The following is a 23,755-nucleotide window of genomic DNA, read 5'->3' as shown; positions in this document are numbered from 1 at the left end:
AGATTACAGTTGCAGACACCAAACATACTGCCACATTGCTGGAAAGAGAATTATTAAAATAGTGGAGGTGCACATCGTTTAAAATTATGCGTAATTGCGTAAATGTTTAGTTATTTTTAAAAGTGATTAATTTGTTACTGGAACCAGTAAATATGCTGTACCTCATGAGCATGTTTGGAGAATGAGTCAGCGCTGGCCATCATGGCAGCCGTCCGCTCTTCTACCTCACTCAGTTTTTGTCCTCTCTCATCCAATGCTATTCGAGCTCGAGCTAAATCACCCACAATGCCTGACGCTGCCCCCTTCATGCCTTCTATCCCCCCAGGACCTGGAACGTGCTGAGCGAGACTGCGTGGTGCTTTTCCGGCTCCTGACTCCCCAACTGTAATAAAAAGTACAGAAGGACAGGGTGAAAAGGAGAGGAGGAAAATTATGTTACAAATGAGGAAACAGAGAATAAATGAACACGAATGAGCACTCAATTAAGAAAACACCACACATAGTGAAGGTGCTTATTACATTTTATATTAAGAAAAGAGCACATTGGTAACTAACAGAGATGATCTAAATCTAAATGGACATTCCACTGTTTATGGTCTGCTTTCTTACCACAAATGATGATATATCTGATGTTTTTTGCACTTACCTGAGAACGGACTGCTTTTTTGTGCTTCCCTGAGATCAGTCCATTCTCAGGGAAGCACAAAAGATATTATCAAACCCATCATACACATTGTTATTAGTATTTTTATTAGATTTAAAAAAAACATTTTTTTTTATTGTATGATGTTTTATTTACTGCTATTTTTTTATAAAAGTGACAATGTATCATGTAAGTCCACAATCCTAGACAAATCTTTTTGTCTAAAAGAGAACTTACAGAGCTCTTCTCTGTCTAGAGACTGTGCTCCTCCTCCAAAAAGGCCCTTAAAGAATCCCCTGTTAGGAGCTTCTGGCGTTTCCACTGGAGTAAACAGCTCACCTAGCATCTCCTGTTACACAATCCAATTATTAGCATCAGCATCATTGCCATTATCAACGTAAATATTACTCAGTAAAGGAGCCTAGTAGGACAGTCCATGAAGATCATTTTGCTCACCTGCAGGCTCTCGCAAACCTCTTGGCTGTAGGTGATCCTCTGGATCTCAGTAGGGGAGGTCAGGTACATGGCCTGGCCGAGGTTGGTGAAGCTGAACGTTCTCGCTATCCGCATATCTGTCAGGGGTAGGTAATTTACATCCAGCAATGGTCTCAACCCTGGCAGACTGAAAACAGCATGGCACAGAGAGACATTTCTTCAGCTCAGGGATGTCTCACCTCTTCTATTATTCAAGAGCTGCAATGCTGAGCACCGTTAAATTACGGGAAACAAGCATTAGAGATATTTGTAGATGTTATCTACAATAAAATCCCAAGGTCTCCACATTTGATGGTTAACTTTGACCCTCCTACTGATAGAGACAGACACGCAGATGTTTGTCTGCTTTTCTGTTGTCTCTGAAGATTTATAAGCCAAAGCAATTTGGAGAGCAATACAGTGATTAGATCTGTGCTGCAACAGCCCCCACATCTGGAAAAAATTATCCAAAGTTTCTTTGGATTTACTATTTATAGGTATGTGTTTGAGTAAAATTAATCTGAACGAATCTGCCCGATTCCAGTCTTGCTGAAGCACCGCCAGATCATCACGATCCTCCACCAAATTTCACCAAGGGTGCGAGACACTGTGGCTTGAAAGCCTCTCCAGGTCTCCGTCTAACCATTAGACCAGGTGGAGGATCGGTGATGATCTGGGGGTGCTTCAGCAAGGCTGGGAACTTTGGGAAGGAGGCATGAATCAAGCCACGTACAAGGTTATCCTGGAAGAAAACTTGTTTCTTTCTGTCCTGACAATGTTCCCCAACTCTGAGGATTGGTTTTTCCAGCAGGACAATGCTCCATAACACACAGCCAGGTCAGTCAAGGTGTGGATGGAGGACCACCATATCAAGACTAGTGGTTGACTGATATATCACCGAGGCCAATAAATTGGACGATATTATGACTTTTTTCATTATCGCATCGGCCGAAACATTTTCCCGTTTGGCCGATTTCTTTCTTGATTCACACTGAGAATCGCCTGCTTGCATGTGAAGCGACTGAGACATGTAAACGACAAGTCATGGTTCGTTTTCTTGTTATGCACCATCGTGTTACTACAATAATAGACCAGTGTGCAACACAGTGTCATTTAAACGGTCCATGTATCAGAGCCACAGCAGACACGTTTGAGCTCATAATGTTAAAGTGCTCTCCTGTTTCATTCTCCCTCTCTCTCCTCAACAGTTCCCTGGAACATTTAACTGTCTTGTCTAATGATAAAAAGGCAAATATCAATAAAACTAATATCATATACCGTCTGCAAATATGCGCATATCTAGTTTAAATAGACGTAATAACCCAACTTCACACAACTTCAGCAGATCCAGCATCCTGTGGAGTGCTCATAAATCTTCCTCTGAAGCACGTATTCTAACAGTCTCTCCTCAACAGTTCCCTGTCACTTTTAACTTTCTTTTCTAATGATAAAAGGCAAACAAAATAAAAGCCCTTCTCGTCGAGGGCTTAACTAATATCTTCCTCTGAAGCGCATATTCCATCAGCCAGAATCAAAAACTTCAGGATAAGGATCAAAAGTTCCTTTCATTCACAAATCATGACAGTCTGACCTGTGACAATCCAAACAGGCGATTCAGGCTGTTTAAACTGTCAGGAGATTAAGGCTTGCTCTGGATCTGTACAAGCACATGAGTGCAACTTCAAGGCTGTGTCAGAAACAAGGAAAATGCTGCCTCTGGAGGCTGTGTACGGAGGTACGATGAAAATAAGGTGCTTTTAAAGCTGTTCGGAGACTAGTTTCCTTAAGAGTTCCATTCATTCAAAACAGCTGTCAGTTAAGCCATTAACTGATTAGGCAGCAATGTAGCAAGTCAGCTGCCCACGTATTCAGATGCAGCCCAAGTTAAAAGGGCTTCACGTGTGCTATAAGTAAATGTCATATTCACTATGCATTGTATGTACAATTGGTTTGATCCAATATTTTTTGAGTTAATGCGATTGCTAATGTGGACATACCATCCATGGTTGCTGGACTACAGTGTGTACTGTTATTTCCTTCTTCCTAATATATTAACAATTTCTTCATGTGCAAATAAATTACAAACATTTGATGACTACACAGAAATCTGAAGAAACTGCTATCTACCATTTAAAATACAATATATTTTTTGTTTGTTTTGTGTGAAATTGAGTAAATGTAGTGCTAAATAAGAGTTTCATTTGTTTGTTTTTTGCAATTTTATGTTTGATATTTACTATATTAAATTGTGTGATATCTCGGCATTGTATCGGCCTATCGGCCACCCTGCTCTCTGGATATCGGCATCGGCCATTAAAATCCCATATCGGTCGACCACTAATCAAGGCCCTGTCAAGGCCAGTCCAATCTCCAGACCTGAACCCCATTGAAAACCTCTGGAATCTGACCAAGAGGAAGATGGATGCCTATAAGCCATCAAACAAAGCTGAGCTGCTTGAATTTTTGCACCAGGAGTGGCATAAATTCACCCAACAGCAATGTGAAAGACTGGTAGAGAGCATGCCAAGACGCATGAAAGCTGTGATTCAAAATCAGGGTTATTCCACCAAATATTGATTTCTGAACTCTTCCTAAGTGAAAACATCAGTATTGTGTTGTTTAAAAATTTATATTAAATTGTTTTCTTTGCATTATTCGAGGTCTGAAAACACTGCATCTTCTTTGTTATTTTGACCAGTTGTCATTTTCTGCAAATAAATACTCTAAATGACAATATTTTTATTTGGAATATGGAAGAAATGTTGTCAGTATTTTATAGAATAAAACAAAAATGTTCATTTTACTCAAACACATACCTATAAATAGTAAATCCAGAGAAACTGATAATTTTGCAGTGGTCTCTTAATTTTTTTCCAGAGCTGTATATATATTTATACACAGTTGAAGTCAGAAGTTTACATACACTTAGGTTGAAGTAATTAAAACTAATTTTTTAACAGACTCCACAGATTTCATATTAGCAAACATTATTTTTGGAAAGTCGTTTAGGACATCTACTTTGTGCATGACATGAGTATTTTTTCCATCATTTGTTTACAGACAGACTGTTTTCTTTTAATTGACTATATCACAATTCCAGAGGGTCAGAAGTTTAAATACACTAAGTTAACTGTACCTTAAAGCAGCTTCGAAAATTCCGGTCAAGCCTCTAGGCAATTAGCTTCTGATAGGCTAATTGTCTAATTGGAGTCAATTGGAGGTGTACCTGTGGATGTATTTTAAGGCCTACCTTCAAACTCAGTGCCTCTTTGCTTGACATCATGGGAAAAGCAAAAGAAATCAGCCAAGATCTCAGAAAAAAAAAAAAAAAATTGTGAACCTCCACATGTTTGTTTCAAAACACCTTAAGGTACCACGTTCATCTGTACAAACAATAGTACGCAAGTATAAACGCAATGGGACCACGCAGCCATCGTACCACTCAGAAAGGAGACGCATTCTGTCTCCTAGAGATGAATGTAGTTTGATGCGAAAAGTGCAGATCAATCCCAGAACAACAGCAAAGGACCTTGTGAAGATGCTGGAGGAAACAGGTAGACAAGAATCTATATCCACAGTAAAACAAGTCCTATATCGACATAACCTGAAAGGCTGCTCAGCAAGAAAGAAGCCAATGCTCCAAAACTGCCATAAAAAAGCCAGAATACAGTTTGCAAATGCACATGGGGACAAAGATCGTACTTTTTGGAGAAATATCCTCTGGTCTGATGAAACAAAAATGGAACCTTTTGGCCATAATGACCATTGTTATGTTTGGAGGAAAAGGGTGAGGCTTGCAAGCCGAAGAACACCATCCCAACTGTGAAGCATGTGGGTGGCAGAATCATGTTGTGGGGGTGCTTTGCTACAGGAGGGACTGGTGCACTTCACAAAATAAATGGCATCATGAAGAAGGAAAATTATGTGGATATACTGAAGCAACATCTCAAGACAACAGAGTTAAGGTATTGGAGTGGCCATCACAAAGCTCTGATCTCAATCTGATAGAATATTTGTGGGCAGAACTGAAAAAGTGTGTGAGAGCAAGGAAGCCTACAAACTTGACTCAGTTACACCAATTCTGTCTGGAGGAATGGGCCAAATTTCCAGCAACTTATTGTGAGAAGCTTGTGGAAGACTACCCAAAATGTTTGACTCAACAATTTAAAGGCAATGCCACCAAATACTAACAAATTGTATTGTAACATTCTGACTCACTGGGAATGTGATGAAAGAAATAAAAGCTGAAATTAGTAATTCTCTCTACTATTATTCTGACATTTCTCATTCTTAAAATAAAGAAGTGATCCTATCTGACCTAAGACGGGGAAGGTTTTCTACGATTAAATGTCAGGAATTGTGAAAAACTGAGTTTAAATGTATTTGGCTAAGGTGTATGTAAACTTCTGACTTCAACTGTTTATATATATATATATATATATATAGCTGCATAATGTCATATCCCTGATTAATCGTGGTTGAACTGCTTATTTGCAGGGTAGATAGTAATCTATTTAAAAAAATTTAAACACACAATCCCAAATGTATCCATTTAAATACCCTCGTCTGCCCAACATTAAAGGAAATTCTCTCTCACCTGAGCGTCATAATGTGTCCATTGGCACAGAAACAGGCCACACAAATGCCAGCGTTAATAAACACCACATCTGCCCGCAGCACAAAAGACGTTTCGGTGATGTTGTGTTTGAATATGCAGGTCTGAGAGGGCAGAGTTATCACTTTGGCCTGTTTCTCAGAGCACACCACAGCATACTGGTTTTCATTCAGTTCCTGGGACGTGGATGGGGAGACAGACACTGGCCGTCTTTTACGGACCTTGTCCCGCTCCTCTCCATTGGCTGGGGCATTGGGTTCATACCATGGCTCGTAAGCAGGAGGGAGGAGAGACCCTGTAGAATCTAGGAAAGCCATCCGTAGGATGCTACCCTTCAACCTGATAAGAGTGCCTGCATGGAGGTGATTAAGATGTCAGTGTCAATCTTACCCATCAAATTAAAGATCTGCAGAACTTCAGGTGCGTGTACGTGAAGGGCTTAAGAACAAGGATGGCCCAGGGCCAGTTGATGAAACTTTCACATACCTTTATCGCTCACTGCTGTGTCACTAAATCTTATATTTGTTGATCTTGTACATGTGTTGTTATGCATAGCAAACTTAACGGAATACTTCACCCAAAAATGATAATTCTCTCATTTTACACTCCCTTATGCACTCTCAAACTCGTATGACTTTCTTTTGCGGAACACAAACAAAAATATTTTCAAGGATATACAGTATGATGTGTTTTTATCCATACAGTGCAGGTCAATTGGGTCCAAAACTTTCAAGCTCCAAAAAGGACATAAAGGCAGCATAAAGGCTGTACATGGGACATGGTCACCGTGCTTTCCCTATTCATTTTCAATGCTTTTTTGTGCACGACTGCTTGAGGTGCACACTGTGCTAGATAAAAATATTTTATCTTTCCGCGCCTGCCGCTTGTCACTGACCAATCAGAGCTGAAATTATTCACAACCAATCAAATGACATTTAACTTTAAAAAAAAATCAAAAACAACATGGGAGACGAATATATTCGCTGTTCCAGAATTTCCTCCAGACATATAACGTTTCTTTGAGCGTTTATAGTGACATAATAGGACAACAGCCTCATGGAAAGCTGTGAGTGGACGAGTTGGTGTACTAGGAAACTACAGAAACATGTATAGCTTTTGTTTGGACAATAGACGACAGTGCAATGTATGCAAATGGGACATGGACTGTATACTTTAATTTTCTCTTCTGCAACAGGTGCCTGAAACATCAACTTTAGATAAACAGAAAATACAATTGCCCAGGCGGGTTCTTGGCAGAGTGTTTTATGGATTTTTAATGTTCATTTGTAGCCCTCCCATTTTAATTATTGATGTGATGTTTTTTATATTATATCAATTTGTCAACAAAAATAGGAAGTAACATGCAGTCTGTTTCTTTAGTCTTTAAAAAAATGCAGAAATCATCAAATGTGGAGACAGGTAGCAAGACGCCATCAATATTTACAAGTACATTGTTTAGCCTTAATATTATATTTTTACATTAATATAAAAAAATTGCTTGTTACAATATTTATAGTTATAAAACATTTCATGAAAAAATAAGTGACATTTTATTTAAGTGCAATCACGTACATGAAGACTAATACAATACTTACAGTAATTGCCTCATAGACGCAGTATTTGAGCTGAAGCAGTGTGTGGCATTATTGCACTTCTACTGGCGCGTTTTGCACCACTTCTCGTGTGAATGGAAAACGGCTGTACAAATGAGAAGCGGCAAGATCACAAGCAAAGCCTGCCGCCCATCGCATCCCATGTAAAACTGCCTTAAAGGCAATCCATACCTTTATAGATTTTTCTCTGCCTAAACCGATCGTATCACTTCAGATGTCATGGATTAAATCACTCGAGTTGTATACCTTTATGCTGCCTTTATGCCATTTTTGGATCTTGGAAGTGTTGTTCCCAAATTAACTTGCATTGCATGGATATAAACACATTATATATCTATGAAAATATCTTAATTTGTGTTCTGCAGTAGAAAGAAAATCATATGTGTTTTAGACAGCAAAAGGGTGAATGACTGATGAGAGAATTATAATTTTTGGGGGTGTAAATAGTTCTTTTAAATATTTGGTTTTCTGTAATGTATTGAACATTGTTGTTACAGATTCTACTTATTTACAAAATATCACCAGGGTAATGTTATCCAGCTAGCTAGCATAGATGTGAATTGCGAGAATGACTTGCCAAAGTCTTGGAAGCATCAGTTTAGAATGGGTTGACAATTCTAAACCAACCAGTTATGTTTTGCGTCATATGCCATTGTTTCCAGCACAAATGTATTTTTAAATTTAATTGAGTTATATAATGTAAAATAAGTTGTATCATTTCCAGATATGATTATGAATGTTATATAAAAAAAATAAAAAAAATAAAACTTATAATTTATTAATCATTTACTGGTGGGGCCAGTGCAAATGTTGGCAGGTCAAGTAAAATCTGAACTATTGGCTCAAACTGGCAAGCAGAAAAAACTCCTAACTATTGAACCCTGATGCAGGTTTTGTGCTGACTTACCACTTGGGGAGACAATGACAGGTTGCAGAAACCTCTGTTCTCCAGCAGAGGGTACGCTGAGGGAGATGGCCAGCACTGTGCCCAATGAGGTGCCAACCCATACACAAGGTGTAAGGCTGCCATCTGCTTTCCGAGTGTATGTCTCACAGAAATGGAAAGATGTGATGGCCTCTCGTGATTCCTTGTCAATACTGGCAACGCTGGAGCTCCGGGAGCGGCTGAAGCAGTTGTCCCTGTTGTCTAGGGGTACGGCAGTCCGCGGGGGACATACAGAGAGTAGGACAGTAGAGAGAAAACACAAAAAGGTAAAGCCCCCACTCCAAGATGGCAACCAACAGATAGCACATCAATTACACATTACTTTTTTCCATACGGGTGTAGCAAACAGCCTCTTGAGCAGAATAACGATCTAAATAAATGTTGTCCCTTTTGTTTGCATTTTGTAGAATTTATGTTATAACATGCAATATTTTTCTGTGGTGAAATAATGACCTTGACCATGCTGAAATGAAGCAAACTCCAGTTTGAATGAATGAGATAAATAATGTTCCCAAGATTGGGATGACCAGATGCCCTCTTTTTTTCTGGAACACTTACAAATTGTAGACCGTTTTACCCATCCTTATTTCTTGAAAACTGTCCCTATTTTGGAATATCTACAAAAATAAATTAATGTAAGTGGACAGGTTTATTCTGGAGAAAAAACTGACTTCTGGTCATCCCATCCAAGATGTGTGTGTGTGTATGTTTATGTGTTTAGTCTGCAAATTAAATACAAGCATATAAATAAATTGATAAATCAATGATGTGGCAAAAAAAACGTGTAAATAAAACGTGTGACAGATTTAAAAAAAAACTGATTGTTTTGCTTCCATGAATATAAATATATATCTTCCCTATTTAAAACAAATTTCTGAGATTCTGTAAGGGTTCAAAAAAATGTCTACTAAAAGAACAAATCATGTAGCGGGAAAAGATCTTTAAATTAAGCTTCACATTTGATTTCCATTTCAAACCAGCCGATTCCAGACAGTAATCCTTAAGGAATTCCATGAAAAACACTCTTGCTGGAAACTGATGACAGAACTGAAATTGATACTGAATTAAATACCAGCAAATGCTGAATTGGCAAATGCTGACTTGCACATTTCAGGCTAAGAGTTAGGAAGACTGACGGAGAACCATTCCATCTGACTATATATTTTACCACTGACTATATGAGAGAAAAGCAATAGGTTTGGTCATGCATATCCACACCATTTATCGAAACACTCATGACCTTTTCATAAACCAAAGTTTCTCACAGGTATTTGCAGGGTGCGAATTACGGTGGTGGGTGGGGGGGGGGGGGGGTGCCCCTAAAATGGGCCATACCACTGACATTGTCTGAGCGGTTGAATGTGCGGAAGAAAAACTTTCATTCAAGGACGCTCATTCATTCATAGGTGAAGTTAATCCTCTTTAACTTAATGCTCATGATTCCAATTAATAAAGCAAGTTGTCTGTTGAAGTAACAAAAAAATAACCACAAATCTAACAAAGCTGAAATAAAGGCTTGCATTTAACCTGTCAATCAGACACGCTTGGAATTTGCGTTCGTTACTATAGCAACAATAATAGGCTGTGGGTGAGTTTTCTCAGAATCATCATTGGCCAGTAGAAAGAAAAAGAAAATAACAAAACTGTAGCACTCTTTGAATTGAAAATAAGGTAAATATTCTCATGTCATACAGAATAACATTATTAAGAATAATGAATAAATTCAACTCATTTTTCTGTTTTAAATATCCTGATGGTAGTGTTGTAAGAAACAACCCTATTCACAAATGGACTGTTTGAACCAAGAAAAAGTAATAAGCCCTATAATCAATGGCGGATTTAGGCATGGGCGACATGGGCAGTTGGGGGCGTGCTGAAGTGGGTTTCGGCCAGGGTGCCATACAAGCTAGAACTGCTACTGCCTATAATGATAGCGAATTATAGCAACATGGAGTGATATTTGCAACAAATAAATAAATCTTTCCTTTTGTATTGAGATGTCAGAGAAAGAGAACAAACAGGTAAGTTTTGTACTATTTAGTGAAGAAAATGTAGTTTAGGAGCACTTGAGAAAGTGCATGATAATATTACATTTAGGTAGTCTATCCATGGAAGTATTGTTTGATTCATTTTTATTAAATGTATCGGTAACTCATTACAATAAGGTTGTGTCATGTGTATACATTAACATTACACAATTAATTAACATGAAATATGAACAATATCTGTACACAATTTTTAATCATGGTATGTCAATTTCTACATACAATAATACAATTTAATATTAAAAATGAATGTCAGACCCCCCTGAAGGGTACTGTGTAATTCGCACCCTGTGTATTTGTCTATGTTAGTCCCAAAATCCAGATATCACTGGAGGCTTTATGACATTAAGAAAACTATAGTTCACACAAAATTTAAAATTCTGTCACCATTCACTCACCAAGTATGGAAAAAAGATGCAATGAAAGTTACTAGTGCCTGAGACTTACATTCTACCTAACATCTCTTTTTTGTTCCATGAAAGAGAGCAACTCATACCATTTGGAACAACATGAGGGTGACAAAATTATGATATCATTTTCATTTTTGGTTGAACTAACCCTTTAAGGCATGATTTTCATTAAAGCTGAAACGATATGTATTGCAAAAAGCACTATTGACTTAACAAAAGAGTCAAGTTCCAATACACCATAAAAAGTATAAAAGTTTTGGTGGACTAAACTTTACAGATCATGTTTTTGTGGGGTGCAGAATAAGTCTTTAGCTAATTGACATGAGATTTTCCAAGAGAGTGAGCATGTGGACTCTCCAGATTCTGACAAATGTGCTGATGGACTCCACAATCAAAAGCTATGTAGCATGAACACAAAGTCAAGGCTTACCCAAGTCTGGCTTTAGCTCAGTAGGCAAGCTTAATTTCCGTGACATCTTTGCTGGAAAAAAGAGAACACCCCTCTTTACAAACACGTTGAAGCCTTAGTACAAGCCATGCAATGCTAGAACTAGTTGTGCTCGAGTAAACACCAGACAACATAGCTGAAGGGGTTTTTTTCATCCTGTGGGACACAGACGCTTCAAACAAGACAAAGGAGACACTGCTATATTTTTCAGCAAGTCAAAGACAAACTGCATAATGCTGCATGCTGCACAAACAGTACTGGCATATAAATGGGTGTCATTTGGCCACACAAATCCCTGAAAGGAAAATGATTGACATCCAAAAAGACAAAACAATCATTAACAGCATCCCATGCCACGAGCATGCACCAAACAGAAGAACATAAACTGGAAGTGATTGCGTATGTGTATGATTTTGTATACTCTGAATGCCCTTGCAAGTATTTTATTCTTTTATTGTATTAATCATAGTTAAGTTCAGGAGAAAAACTCAATGCCATCATCCCAGATGAGCATGTGACAGATACTTGCTATACTTGACATATACAGAACTACGTATATCATCAGCTGTTTATAATGAGCTCAGCAGCCATCAAGAAAATCCTCATGAAAGCAAGAAAACAAAAAAAAGTTCCATAGCTTATCTATGTTAGATTAACTGAAAAAAAAAAAAAAAGAGAGAGAGAGAAAAGTTATTAAAAACGGCATTTTGTGTTTAATAATAATAGTCAAGAATGTCCATTATATTTTTTTCAGTCATTCATGATTACTGAATAAGGGGCTATTCACACTGAACGCATCATTGCACTGAAAAAAAAAAAGAAACAGATGCAGTGCAACGAATGGAACAGAATGTAGTTGTCACAAGAAGTGTTTTTAAAAGTTGTTTTGAATTGATCACCAGGTCTAAAAACGTGAAGGCACTGTGCAATACGATGAGAAAATGCTGAAAAGCAGCAAGACAAGGTGCAATGATCAAAAACATCCATCTAGTGCATGTTTACTAAGAAAAAACTATTAAAAACTGCATAGATGGAGGCAAAAACATGTTGGGTGTGAATGGCTCCTATGGATTGTTTTTCTCCTCAATTTGGAATGCCCAATTCCCAATGTGCTCTAAGTCCTTATTGTGGCATAGTGACTTGCCTCAATCTGGGTGGCGGAGGACGAATCTCAGTTGCCTCCGCGTCTGAGACGTCAATCCGCGCATCTTATCATGTGGCTTGTTGAGCGCGTTACCGTGGAGACATAGTGCATGTGGAGGCTTCACGCTATTCCCCGCGGCATCCACGCACAACTCAACACACACCCCACTGAGAGCGAGAACCACATTATAGCGAGGAGGTTAACCCAATGTGACTCTACCCTACCTGCAACTGGGCCAATTTGGTTGCTTAGGAGACCTGGCTGGAGTCACTCAGCACACCCTGGATTCGAAATTGCGACTCCAGGTGTGGTAGTCAGCATCTTTACTCGCTGAGCTACCCAGGCCCCCCACTCCTATGGATTTTTATTGTCCTATCAAAGAGCAATTTCTAGGCGATGAAATATTTTTGAGCTCAGCTTAACTAGAAAAAATGTGTATTCACTTTACAAATTTTCCTTAAAGGCTTTTAAAATGTTTTAAAATTGTACTATTATTATTACTATTACTATCATTACTATTCTGACATTTCCAGGTTTTCCATGACTGTGGGAACCCTGAATAGTACTTCACAAACATCAATAGACAGTAAAAGCTGATACCAATTACCAAAGCTAGTTGCAGTGAATTTAAATAAATTTTTCTGGTTTCATTTTCTAAATTCCATACTCACTAACCCATGCTGAGATGTATGGACATAAAGAGACAAGTGCAGAAAGACACCAAATTAAACCTTCATTCCTAACAATTACAGACAATTACAAGACGCAGCCACCGATGTGGCACAGAAGAAATTTCTCAAGCAAATCACAAAACTAACTACAAGCACATTTCACCATGTCACATGTGTGCTACATAAATGTAGCATGCAGTGGAAAGTTCCATAAGGATTATTCAGAAGCTGTTTATTCAGTAGCTGCCATTTCCTCTGTTTTGTTCATACATAGAGACAGAGACAGTGTGGTTGAACAAAACTAGTGGAACCTCTTCTACACCGTTATCCAACCTTACCTCCTCTCCCTGCTCCATTGTAGAATTGTTGATGGTTTGAGATCAAGACTTTTTGGGAGGAAGTAAAGCATATCAGCAATTAGAGACATTTTACTCTTGCTGGAATTAACATAGAGGGTAGGAATGAAGGAATGTCATAACGCGAAATGTGTCGATCTGGATTTTTGTTGTTGTCGTTTGTTATGCTTTTGTTTTGGCAGACCCACTTTTTTATTAGGTGTCTTTAACTACTATGAACTTAAGCATTTGAAACAATGCAATTATTATGTATATATGTGTTGTTGCATTGTACTTACATTTAAAGTACCTGCATTTAATTACATCTGTAGTTACACTGTTAACCTTACCCCAACCCTAAACCTAACCCTAGCCCAATCCTTACCCTAAACCCATTTTGGCTTTTTGTATGTGGTAGTCACAATCATTTGTTCTGTATCTGTCCATGTTAAATGTGTTATTTGCACAATGACTACATGGGCCTTCTTTTTATATTTGATGATCAAACCACTTGCTGAGACAACAGCTGAAGATGTACTTACTCTAACTGAAAAAGTCAGTTTTGCAATACATTCTCATTCTGTTTGACCTTTGGAGCAAATCTTATCTCTATTTTGAGATCTGCCCCAGTCCCTGTGTGTGAGTGTCATGCTCTTTTTAGGAGGTTTTTAGGTTGTCTTCATCTTATCACGGCACCTTCAGCTTTACTAAATGAACTAAATGCAGAAAATGCAAATGGTTTAGATTACCTTTTCACAACCACGTGTGTTAACCTTGAACATTTTTGCATTTTTTTATTTGCATCTTAACTAATGGTCGACAAACACAGGTTTTTTAATGGCCGATGCCGATATCCAGAGAGCAGGGTGGCCGATACAATGCCGATATATCACACAATTGAATATAGTAAATAACAAATATAAAATTGCAAAAAAAAAAAAATATATATATATATATATATATATATATATATATATATATATATATATATAAACGCTTATTTAGCGCTATATTTACACAATTTCACATAAAAATAAAAACATTATATTGTATTTTAAATGGTAGATAGCAATTTCTTCAGATTTCTGTTTAATCATCAATTGTTTTTTTATTTGCACATGAAGAAATTGTTAATATATTAGGAAGAAGGAAATAACAGTACACACAGTAGTCCAGCAACCATGGATGGCATGTCCACATTAGCAATCGCATTTACTCAAAAATATCGAATCAAACCAATTGTACATACAGTGTATAGTGAATAAGACATTTACTTATAGCACACGTGAAGCCCTTTTAACTTGGGCTGCATCAGAAAACATAGGCAGCTGACTTGCTGCCTAATCAGTTAATGGTTTAACTGACAGCTGTTTTGAATGAATGGGACTCTTAAGGAAACTGGTCTCCGAAAAGTTTGAAAAGCACCTTATTTTCATCGTACCTCCGTATACAGCCTCCAGAGGCAGCATTGTCCTAGTTTCGGACGTAGCCTTGACGTTTCACTCACGCGCTTGTGCAGATCCAGCACAAGCAACAATCTCCTGACAGTTTAAATAGCCTGGATCACCTGCTTGGATTGACACGGAATGACCATCATAATTTGTGAATCAGAGGAACTTTTGATCCTGATCCTGAAGTTTTTGATTCTGGCTGATGGAATATGCGCTTCAGAGGAAGATATTAGATAAGCTATTGACAGGAAGAAAACACTGGATTTTCGCGAGGTTCGTGAATTACATCTGTTTAAACGAGATATCTGCATATTTGCAAATGGTATATAATAGAAGTTTTATTGATATTTGCCTTTTATCATTAGAAAAGAAAGTTAAAGGTGACAGGGAACTGTTGAGGACAGACTGTTAGAATACATACTTCAGAGGAAGATTTATGAGCACTCCACAGGATGCTGGATCTGCTGAAGTTGTGTGAAGTTGGGCTATTATATCTATTTAAACGAGATATGCGCATATTTGCAGACGGTATATGATATTATTTTTATTGATATTTGCCTTTTTAATCATTAGACAAGTTAAAAGTTACAGGGAACTGTTTTTCAACTGTTTTCCAGAAACTGGAAAAACAATCTCCTGAAAAGGTGTTATTCAAAGTCATTTGCATAACATGAATCTGAAATTTTACCCAAAGTTCACAGTAAAACTTCTGCTTGATTTAATCTTCGATTACATATTTGGTTACACAATTCAGTGACAGTATCTTAAAGCAATCAATACCTCATTAAACAGCAGTCAAAAAGTACTCTCAACTAAGAGCTCTGTGTTACAGTGCATTTACAAGCTGTGGTTGTCTAGTAAATTTAGCTTTAATGTGTTTTTCCTGCCCACAAAAAAAAAAAAAAAAAAAAGGCTGTGTTTTGCTCTGAGCCTGCTGAGATACATTTAAGCAATGGCTACATTTTCAATGATTTTGCATGTATAATTTCTGAAGCCAATCCGCTTTATAACAATTCATCCAGACCAGTGTGGTCAGCACCAATTTGTATGATTGCTATGGATTTAACTTGATCTTCGCTTTTATACACTTATTACAGAGACCGTCCCCTGTAAGTGTCTCAATCAAGGGCACAAAGGTGATCTGAATTGCTCTCCATAGAACACCCCAGCAGGGCTTTGAACCTAGAACCTTTTTCTATCCCAGATGTTTAACCACTATGCTCCTACTTGGCACCTTGTCACAATGTCATTCATCAGCATTCATCAGAATGTCAGCTACTATCAGTCATCACATGACCTGTGTGAACTTATGTTCTCCTCCACAGACACAGGTACAAAATAACATTGACATTTCTAGGATGCTTTGCCAGGTCTGCCAGACTAACACTAGTAATAATTATCAGCAGAGGCTATTTTAACATTAACATAGTAATAAGGAAAGCTAAATTCAAATAAATGCACACTTATGTTGTATATACTTGATTTTTTGTTGCAGAGTTAAAGGGATAGTTCACCCAAAAATGAAAATTCTCTCATCATTTACTAACTTTCTTTCTTCAGCAGAACACAAACAAATATTTTCAGAAAAATACCTCAACTCTGTAGGTCCATACAATGCATGTGAATGGTGGTCAGACCTTTGTAGCTCCAAAAATCACATAAAGGAAACATAAAAGTAAATTCATATATTCAGAAGCGATATAATAGGTATGGGTGAGAAACAGGTCAAAATTTAAGTCCGTTTTTACTCTAAATCTCCACTTTCACTTTTTCACCTGAAAGTCACATGTGGTGCCTGTTTAGTTTCACTTTCACATCTGAAAGTGAAAGTTAAAGTGGAACAATATTTAAGTCCTTTTTAGCTCTAAATCTCCACTTTAACTTTAACTTTCAGATGTGAAAGTTAAACTAAACAGGCACCACATGTGACTTTCAGGTGAAAAAGTGAAAGTGGAGATTTAGAGTAAAAACGGACTTAAATTTTGACCTGTTTCTCACCCATACCTATTTTATCGCTTCTGAATATATGGATTTAACCACTGGAGTCATATGGATCAGTTTTCTGTTTCCTTTATGTGATTTTTGGAGCTACAAAGGTCTGATCACCATTCACTTACATTGTATGGACCTACAGAGCTGAGATATTCTTCTAAAAATCTTTATTTGTGTTCTGCTGAAGAAAGAAAGATATACACATCTGGGATGGCATGAGGGTGAGTAAATGATGAGAGAATTTTCATTTTTAGGTGAACTATCCATTTAATGTAGCTTAAAGATGAAGTTATAAATAACTCGATTTTTAAGTTTTCTGAAGAAAATGTGAATGCTTGCTCGTACAAGCTTCCACGCCATGATGCTACAGTTGGGGCTTGTGGGTGGTTGCTTACTACCCAAGTCGAAAGAGCTCAAAAACTCCAGGAGGGTCTGTTTCCCAAGTCTGGTCTGGTATTCTAGTCCCTAGATATGGCTTGAGTTCCTGCTTCAGTGTAAGCCTATTTGATTTATATATATATATATATATATATATATTACTGTCCACCAGATAAAAAAATTCAAGCATGATCCTTTAGAAAAACAAGAGCACACCTCTCCTCAACAAGCCACACGTTTCAAGGTTGGGATGCACAAACAGCAATGTTTTGATAGCACCAAAGTGCCACAGTTTTTACAATATACTGTATATATATATATATATATATATACACACACACACACACAGTATATAGTTGTATCTGCATATTAAGATGGGATAGGAGGGAGTATTTTTACATGGAAATACATTACACACTCCAGCTTTTAGTAGTAATGAAGCTTAAACTGTGATTTTAACCAGAATTAATCTTAAATGAACAGATGAACAGAAAATTTTATTGTAAATCTAAAATGCTCCCCCTGTGGAGCACAGAGCATCTGGCTATCAGTAGGCTCAAGTGTCAGGACTGATCAGTATGTTCTTCGTAGGAGGCGGTATGGAATGTGTCATGCTCTGAGGGACGTTTTACCTGAGGTGGGGGATTTGCAGCGGTCCTCTGAGGTGGCTGAGCCCTCGTTAATGTCACACAGCCCTGTAGAAAAAGAGAGAGATGCCATTTTTGAGTAGCACACTTTATGCTTGGAGTATGTCATTGTATATTTGGAATGTGCGCAAGTATCATTTATATGAAAAGGTAGTCCATGCTGTATTTCAGTAGTACAGTCACTGTTCGAATTAAGTACCGAACCCCCATAAGAGTTAAGGGACTCCCCATAAGGCCAAAATGATGTAACTTGGGGGTTCCCTGGTTTTTCACAAAAACTAGAACACTAGAAACTTAAAACTATTTTTTTAAATGTTTGCAGTGACAGAACATGACATTGTCCATTATCTGTCCCAGTTTTCATGAATAACCTAAACCAGATTTTTTTACGTCAGAAAAGTCTAAACACGCACAAATGTACCACACGCTGTTTTCTGAAGGAACTAACAGACGGTAACTGAGTGACACTGGCAGAGTTGATCCTCATTTTCACCTCACAGTAATGGTAAAATATAATGTAATTCTTCTTTGATACATGTTGATGCACCTCAATTACTAACATTAATTCATCTTTTATCTTAGAACTAAACCATTGCTAGAAGTCAATTACCATGCACATAGATTTGCCGGTATTTATCTAACACTACATGTAAGCTCATGATCAAACAGTTTCACAGTTATTTCATTGAAGTTATGTAGAGAAATATTTTTTCCATTTATTATGCTGCACCTGTGACGAGCGACCTTCCCTCACTATCTTTAAAAACACAAGCCATGCTCATAAATGATAACGACAACAGAGAAATCTATTTTAAATGGAATATCTAATTTTTTTTATAAAGAGCCACAACTTATTTATAAATCTACTATACACTATGCATCTCAGAGGAGATATATAATTATATATTTTGTCTAACAACTCATTAAAATATTAAAATGACTAGTTTTAATCAATATATCAAATTATTCAGTAATTTTTTAGTAGGAATTAACACAGGTATTCTTGGGGAGTCATGCGTGCGTCTGACACAATTATTCAGTTTGGGGGGTGTTGCGGGGGTGGATGGGGCTGGGTATAAGGGACTCCCCAAGAACTCTAACTCAATTCAAACACAGAGTATTTGGAGAGTGTAGGAAAGCATACTTTATAATGCTGTGATGGCAATATGCACTTTTAGCTTACAAACCTTTTAAGTATTTAGTGTCCTTTAATTTTCTTTTTCTAACAGATTATATTTATAATAACTGCCATTTATCGGTTATCAGCCATAACATGAAAATAATTCATGGTTTATTGGTCAGAATTTCAATATAGTTGCATCTTTGTTGCATTGTTGCTCTGATCTTTGAGTTAAGAGGCAGATGGGCAGACAGTAGCTGAACCCAGCTGCTCTGATCAGCAGTGTCCCTGTGTGCATATCCGACAGATCCCGGCCCTCCTGCTAAATATCACTCATTACCTGTGACACAAACACACACATGTACACACAACAGGTAATCTAACAACCTGTTTGGTGCCAAGTCACAGCAATCAGCTCTTTCTTACTGAGCATTATGTGTAAAGATGCAATTCTTCTTCCACCAGCAGGGGTCACACTACTGTATCCCTCTGAGTTTACACTGCACAAGTGCTGATGAAGATGTGTTGTCAAAATGCTTACTGTGTTCATAATGTAATGGGAGTAGCTAAAATTGCAAAACAGGTTCATTAGAACGAGGTGTCCACGTACTTTCGGCCATACAGTGAATGTGCTCTGTCTTTTATGGAGGAAAAGCATGTCTATGTGTGCATTTGAGTAAATGCGTAGCACACCTCCAGAAGGTTGTCGGCCCTTGCGGGGAGATCGCAGTTGTCTCTGGTAGGGGTCATTAGAGCCATACAAATCCACAGTTCCCATATTTAACAGAACAGTCTTCTGTAAGTAATCCACTACTGCTAGACCATTACTATTGCCAAACACCACCCTATGACACACAGAGTAAAGAGACATATTCAAAGCACAGATGACAATGAGCTCCTTTGACATATACACATATGAATCTCCATATAATACACTGTAATTCTACAATCCATCCTACCATGTATGTCAGTGCATATGCAAGCAAGGGCAGTTTGCTACTATACATAAAAATTAAGTTTAGACTTGATTGTTGACTATAAGTACAGTGGGTTCCAAAAGTCTGAGACCACAAGTGATAATGTTTCTATTTTGCATTACTTTTCTAATTTAATACTTCATTTTTTCATTACAAAAATGCATTACCATCACTGAACAATTTACATGAATTTCAGACTTTCTTACTAGTTAATATGTCCTGCTTTTGCTTAAATGACAGCATGCACTCGAGCTGGCATGGACTATACAAGTTTATGCAAAACCTGATGATCCATATCACTGTGTGCTTCCATGAAACCAAGGAAATCAGACTTTTTGTACAAAGCATTTAACAAGGTCAATGTCTCAAGTGTTAGTTTAAAGTCTCATCTGAAAGAAAAAAAAAAAAAAAATCTGCAGCATTTAATGTATTAATGTTTAACCATAATCTAGAGCCTTTACAACCTTTATAACCACAGACTAAAAATCTTGGACTTAAAATCTTGAAGGGACTTCTCCAACCTTCATGTGACTTACAAGCCATAGCAGGAGTTGATGGCCAGGCTGCTGATCTGCTGGGGCGGCTCTCCACTGACCCACACTAGCTGTACCACTAGCTCCACCTGATACCCTGGAGGCTGCTTCAGAGGACTGCTGCGCACCCTGAGGGAAAGAGACAGAGAGAGAGGACAGGCATGAGATGAGACACTGGGTTATAGACAGAGAGGCAAATTTGAGGATATCTGTCCCTGTCAAAAACATACATTATTAAGTGTATTATGTAATATACTGTATATACACACTGGCAGCCAAAAGTTTGGAATAATGTACAGATTTTGCTCTTATGGAAAGAAATTGTTACTTTTATTCACCAAAGTGGTAATCAACTGATCACAATGTATAGTCAGGACATTAATAACATGAAAAATTACTATCACAATTTGAAAAAAAAAAATTCAGAACTTCTTAAACTACTTCAAAGAGTTCTCATCAAAAAAATCCTCCACGTGCAGCAATGACAGCTTTGCAGATCCTTGGCATTCTAGCTGTCAGTTTGTCCAGATACTTGTGTGACATTTCACCCCACGCTTCCTGTAGCACTAGTCTTGTTGGGCACTTCACACACACCATACAGTCTAGCTGATCCCACAAAAGCTCAATGGGGTTGAGATCCATAACACTCTTTTCCAATTATCTGTTGTCCAATGTCTGTGTTTCTTTGCCCAATCTAACCTTTTATTTTGTTTTTTCTGTTTCAAAAGTGGCTTTTTCTTTGCAATTCTTCCAGTAAGGCCTGCACCTGGGTCTTCTCTTTACTGTTGTACATGAAACTGGTGTTGAGTGGGTAGAATTCAATGAAGCTGTCAGCTGAGGACATGTGAGGTGTCTATTTCTCAAACTAGAGACTCTGATGTACTTATCCTCTTGTTTAGTTGTACATCTGGCTTCCACATCTCTTTCTGTCCTTGTTAGAGACAGTTGTCCTTTGTCTTTGAAGACTGTAGTGTACACCTTTGTATGAAATCTTCAGATTTTTGGCAATTTCAAGCATTGGATAGCCTTCATTCCTCAAAACAATGATTGACGGACGAGTTTCTAGAGAAAGCTCTTTTTTTGCCATTTTTGACCTAATATTGACCTTAAGACATGCTCAAACACAAAGACAATATTAAGCTTCATTTAACGAACCAAATAGCTTTCAGCAGTGTTTGATCTAATGGCAAGTGATTTTCTAGTACCAAATTAGCAATTTAGCATGATTACTCACAGATAAGATGTTGGAGTGATGGCTGCTGGAAATGGGGCCTGTCTAGATTTGACCAAAAATGACTTTTCAAATAGTGATGGTGCTGTTTTTTACATCATTAATGTCCTGACTATACTTTGTGATCAGTTGAATACCACTTTGGTGAATTAAAGTGCCAATTTCCTTCCGAAACAGCAAAATCTGTACATTATTCCAAACTTTTGGCCGCCAGTGTATGTTACTTTTATATAACATACAAGGTATGGGCAGAAGTTTATGCGTCTTCAAAAGTGAATACACTTTTTTTTTTTTTTTTTAATTTTGCACTGATAAAAATTCAGTAACAACTAGAGGTCTGCACAGGATTGTTTTTTCCATCCCGCTCCCGCAAGTTTCTTTCTCGCACCCGAACGCTCCCGCTGAAATTTACTACATGTTCACCCGCTCTTTGCCCGTAGCGATTTTCTTCCTGACCGCTCCCGTTCCCGCAACCCTTCACTGTTTTCCACATAGGGCAAAAGCCATACAAACAGACAATAAATGTACATAAATAACATTTTATTTTTTTGTTATTGTTATTAATAGATAACCTGTGACATGATGCTCATCTGACCTGCCTGAGGTTGGAATCTTAATACTTAAATTGACCATTTTCCAGTTCAAGTTTCACATTCTTTGATAACACATTGTCTCCACACTATGCTCTGGCATTCTTTTAAAGTTCTGTTGACTATAGCCTGCTCTCAATATTGGATAATTTGATGCACATGTTGTGTGCGCATTTTTACGTTGGATTTTCTGTTTATTGTTATCAAAATTAAATTAATTGTAAAATAAAATAATAATTATTGTTTTGTTTTTGGCATTCATAAATCAATAATATAAAAATAGATATCCACATCAGATTTTTCTGGCTCTTCTCTGAATGCCCGCTCCCGCACACAACTATACTGCCTTTTACTCTGAAATTTAATCCCGCACCGCAAGAAATCTGACCGGGTCCCGCGAATCCTGCGGGAGTTCCGCGGGAATGCAGACCTCTAGTAACAACTAAACTATAAGGCAAAAACAGCCTGATCTCATGAAATTTACGTGAACATGACAACATTTTTGCAATTCAAAATTTACGTGCTGTAAATCACGTTTGGCTGCAGGTTTCCAGTTAAATGTCCAGCTGGGGGCGCCAAAAGCGAGTAAAATGGTGTCGTATTCAGACGAGGTGAATTTTAGATGGATGTTTTTAGAACATACCTCTTTACCATAAAACTTTTGCTTGAACCTAACCAATAGTGTTTTAAAATATAAATAATGAAAAAAAAGACCCTTTCCTTATCAATGCCTAAACCTAACCATTAGTGTTTTAAAATGCAGAAGCAAAATGAAAAAATAAAATTTTCCGAAGCAACCATATCATTCACAATTTGTACTGTTTTTCAAAAGATGTGTTCGAGTAAAAGTGTGTCAGTATCATAAAACAGCAGGGTCTGAGTAATGGAGAAAAAATAAGTACTTATAAAGTCATAATCTGCTATTACAGTCATGATTTGTGTGAAAGTGAATAAAACACACAGTTGTTGTAGCGCATCTAGTGCTAATTTCTCCATAAAACTGCAGGAAATTGTACCTGGAGACACATATAACAAGTTTTGCAAAAATGTATATAAAGTCATGTTTTCACTATGAGACCAGGTTGGGCAAAAAAAGCATGTGGACACCTACTTCTAATAAACGGGTTTACCTAAAAATTGTGCAGATGTTTACAGCACAATGAAGGGATAGTTAACCCAAAAACGCCATCATTATTTCACCCTCATGCAAACCCGTATGACTTCCTTTCTTCTCTGGAACAGGGAGAGAATGACAGTCTCAGTCACAATTAACTTGCATTGTGTGGACAAAATATGTCATGAATGAGAATGGTGACTAACATACTGTCTAATATATCCTCTTGTGTTCAACAGAAGAAAGAAAGTCATAGGTGTTTGGAACAACATGAAAGTGAGTAAATGGTAACAAAAAAACAAAACTTTTGGGTGAATTATCCCTTTAAGAAGACAAAATGACCAAAATACACAACCCTATTACATACAACTATATATG

At 37.5% G+C, this 23,755-nt stretch overlaps 1 protein-coding gene across 3 annotated transcripts in view; it reads right to left on the bottom strand.

Annotated features, from left to right (window-relative positions):
• The window catches only part of LOC127415531 (syntaxin-binding protein 5-like), a 127,084-nt gene that overhangs the window by 3,641 nt on the left and 99,688 nt on the right, over positions 1 to 23,755 (bottom strand). Inside the window, exons 17-26 of one of the 3 annotated variants that reach the window (XM_051654296.1) lie at positions 20,446 to 20,571; positions 19,626 to 19,777; positions 17,781 to 17,860; positions 12,840 to 12,858; positions 11,177 to 11,269; positions 8,253 to 8,492; positions 5,715 to 6,084; positions 1,100 to 1,265; positions 881 to 992; positions 162 to 382 (exon numbers count right to left, since the gene is read on the bottom strand). In XM_051654296.1, the coding sequence (XP_051510256.1) occupies positions 162 to 382; positions 881 to 992; positions 1,100 to 1,265; positions 5,715 to 6,084; positions 8,253 to 8,492; positions 11,177 to 11,269; positions 12,840 to 12,858; positions 17,781 to 17,860; positions 19,626 to 19,777; positions 20,446 to 20,571 (1,579 nt within the window). Of the gene's footprint in view, positions 1 to 161; positions 383 to 880; positions 993 to 1,099; positions 1,266 to 5,714; positions 6,085 to 8,252; positions 8,536 to 11,176; positions 11,270 to 12,839; positions 12,859 to 13,347; positions 13,396 to 17,780; positions 17,861 to 19,625; positions 19,778 to 20,445; positions 20,572 to 23,755 lie in introns of all 3 variants that reach the window. The other 2 variants (XM_051654293.1, XM_051654295.1) reach the window with 2 other exon arrangements.

The sequence above is a fragment of the Myxocyprinus asiaticus genome, chromosome 25 (assembly GCF_019703515.2).
Source record: "Myxocyprinus asiaticus isolate MX2 ecotype Aquarium Trade chromosome 25, UBuf_Myxa_2, whole genome shotgun sequence".
Classification (NCBI taxonomy): domain Eukaryota; kingdom Metazoa; phylum Chordata; class Actinopteri; order Cypriniformes; family Catostomidae; genus Myxocyprinus; species Myxocyprinus asiaticus.
This window is presented reverse-complemented; position numbering and strand designations above follow the sequence as displayed.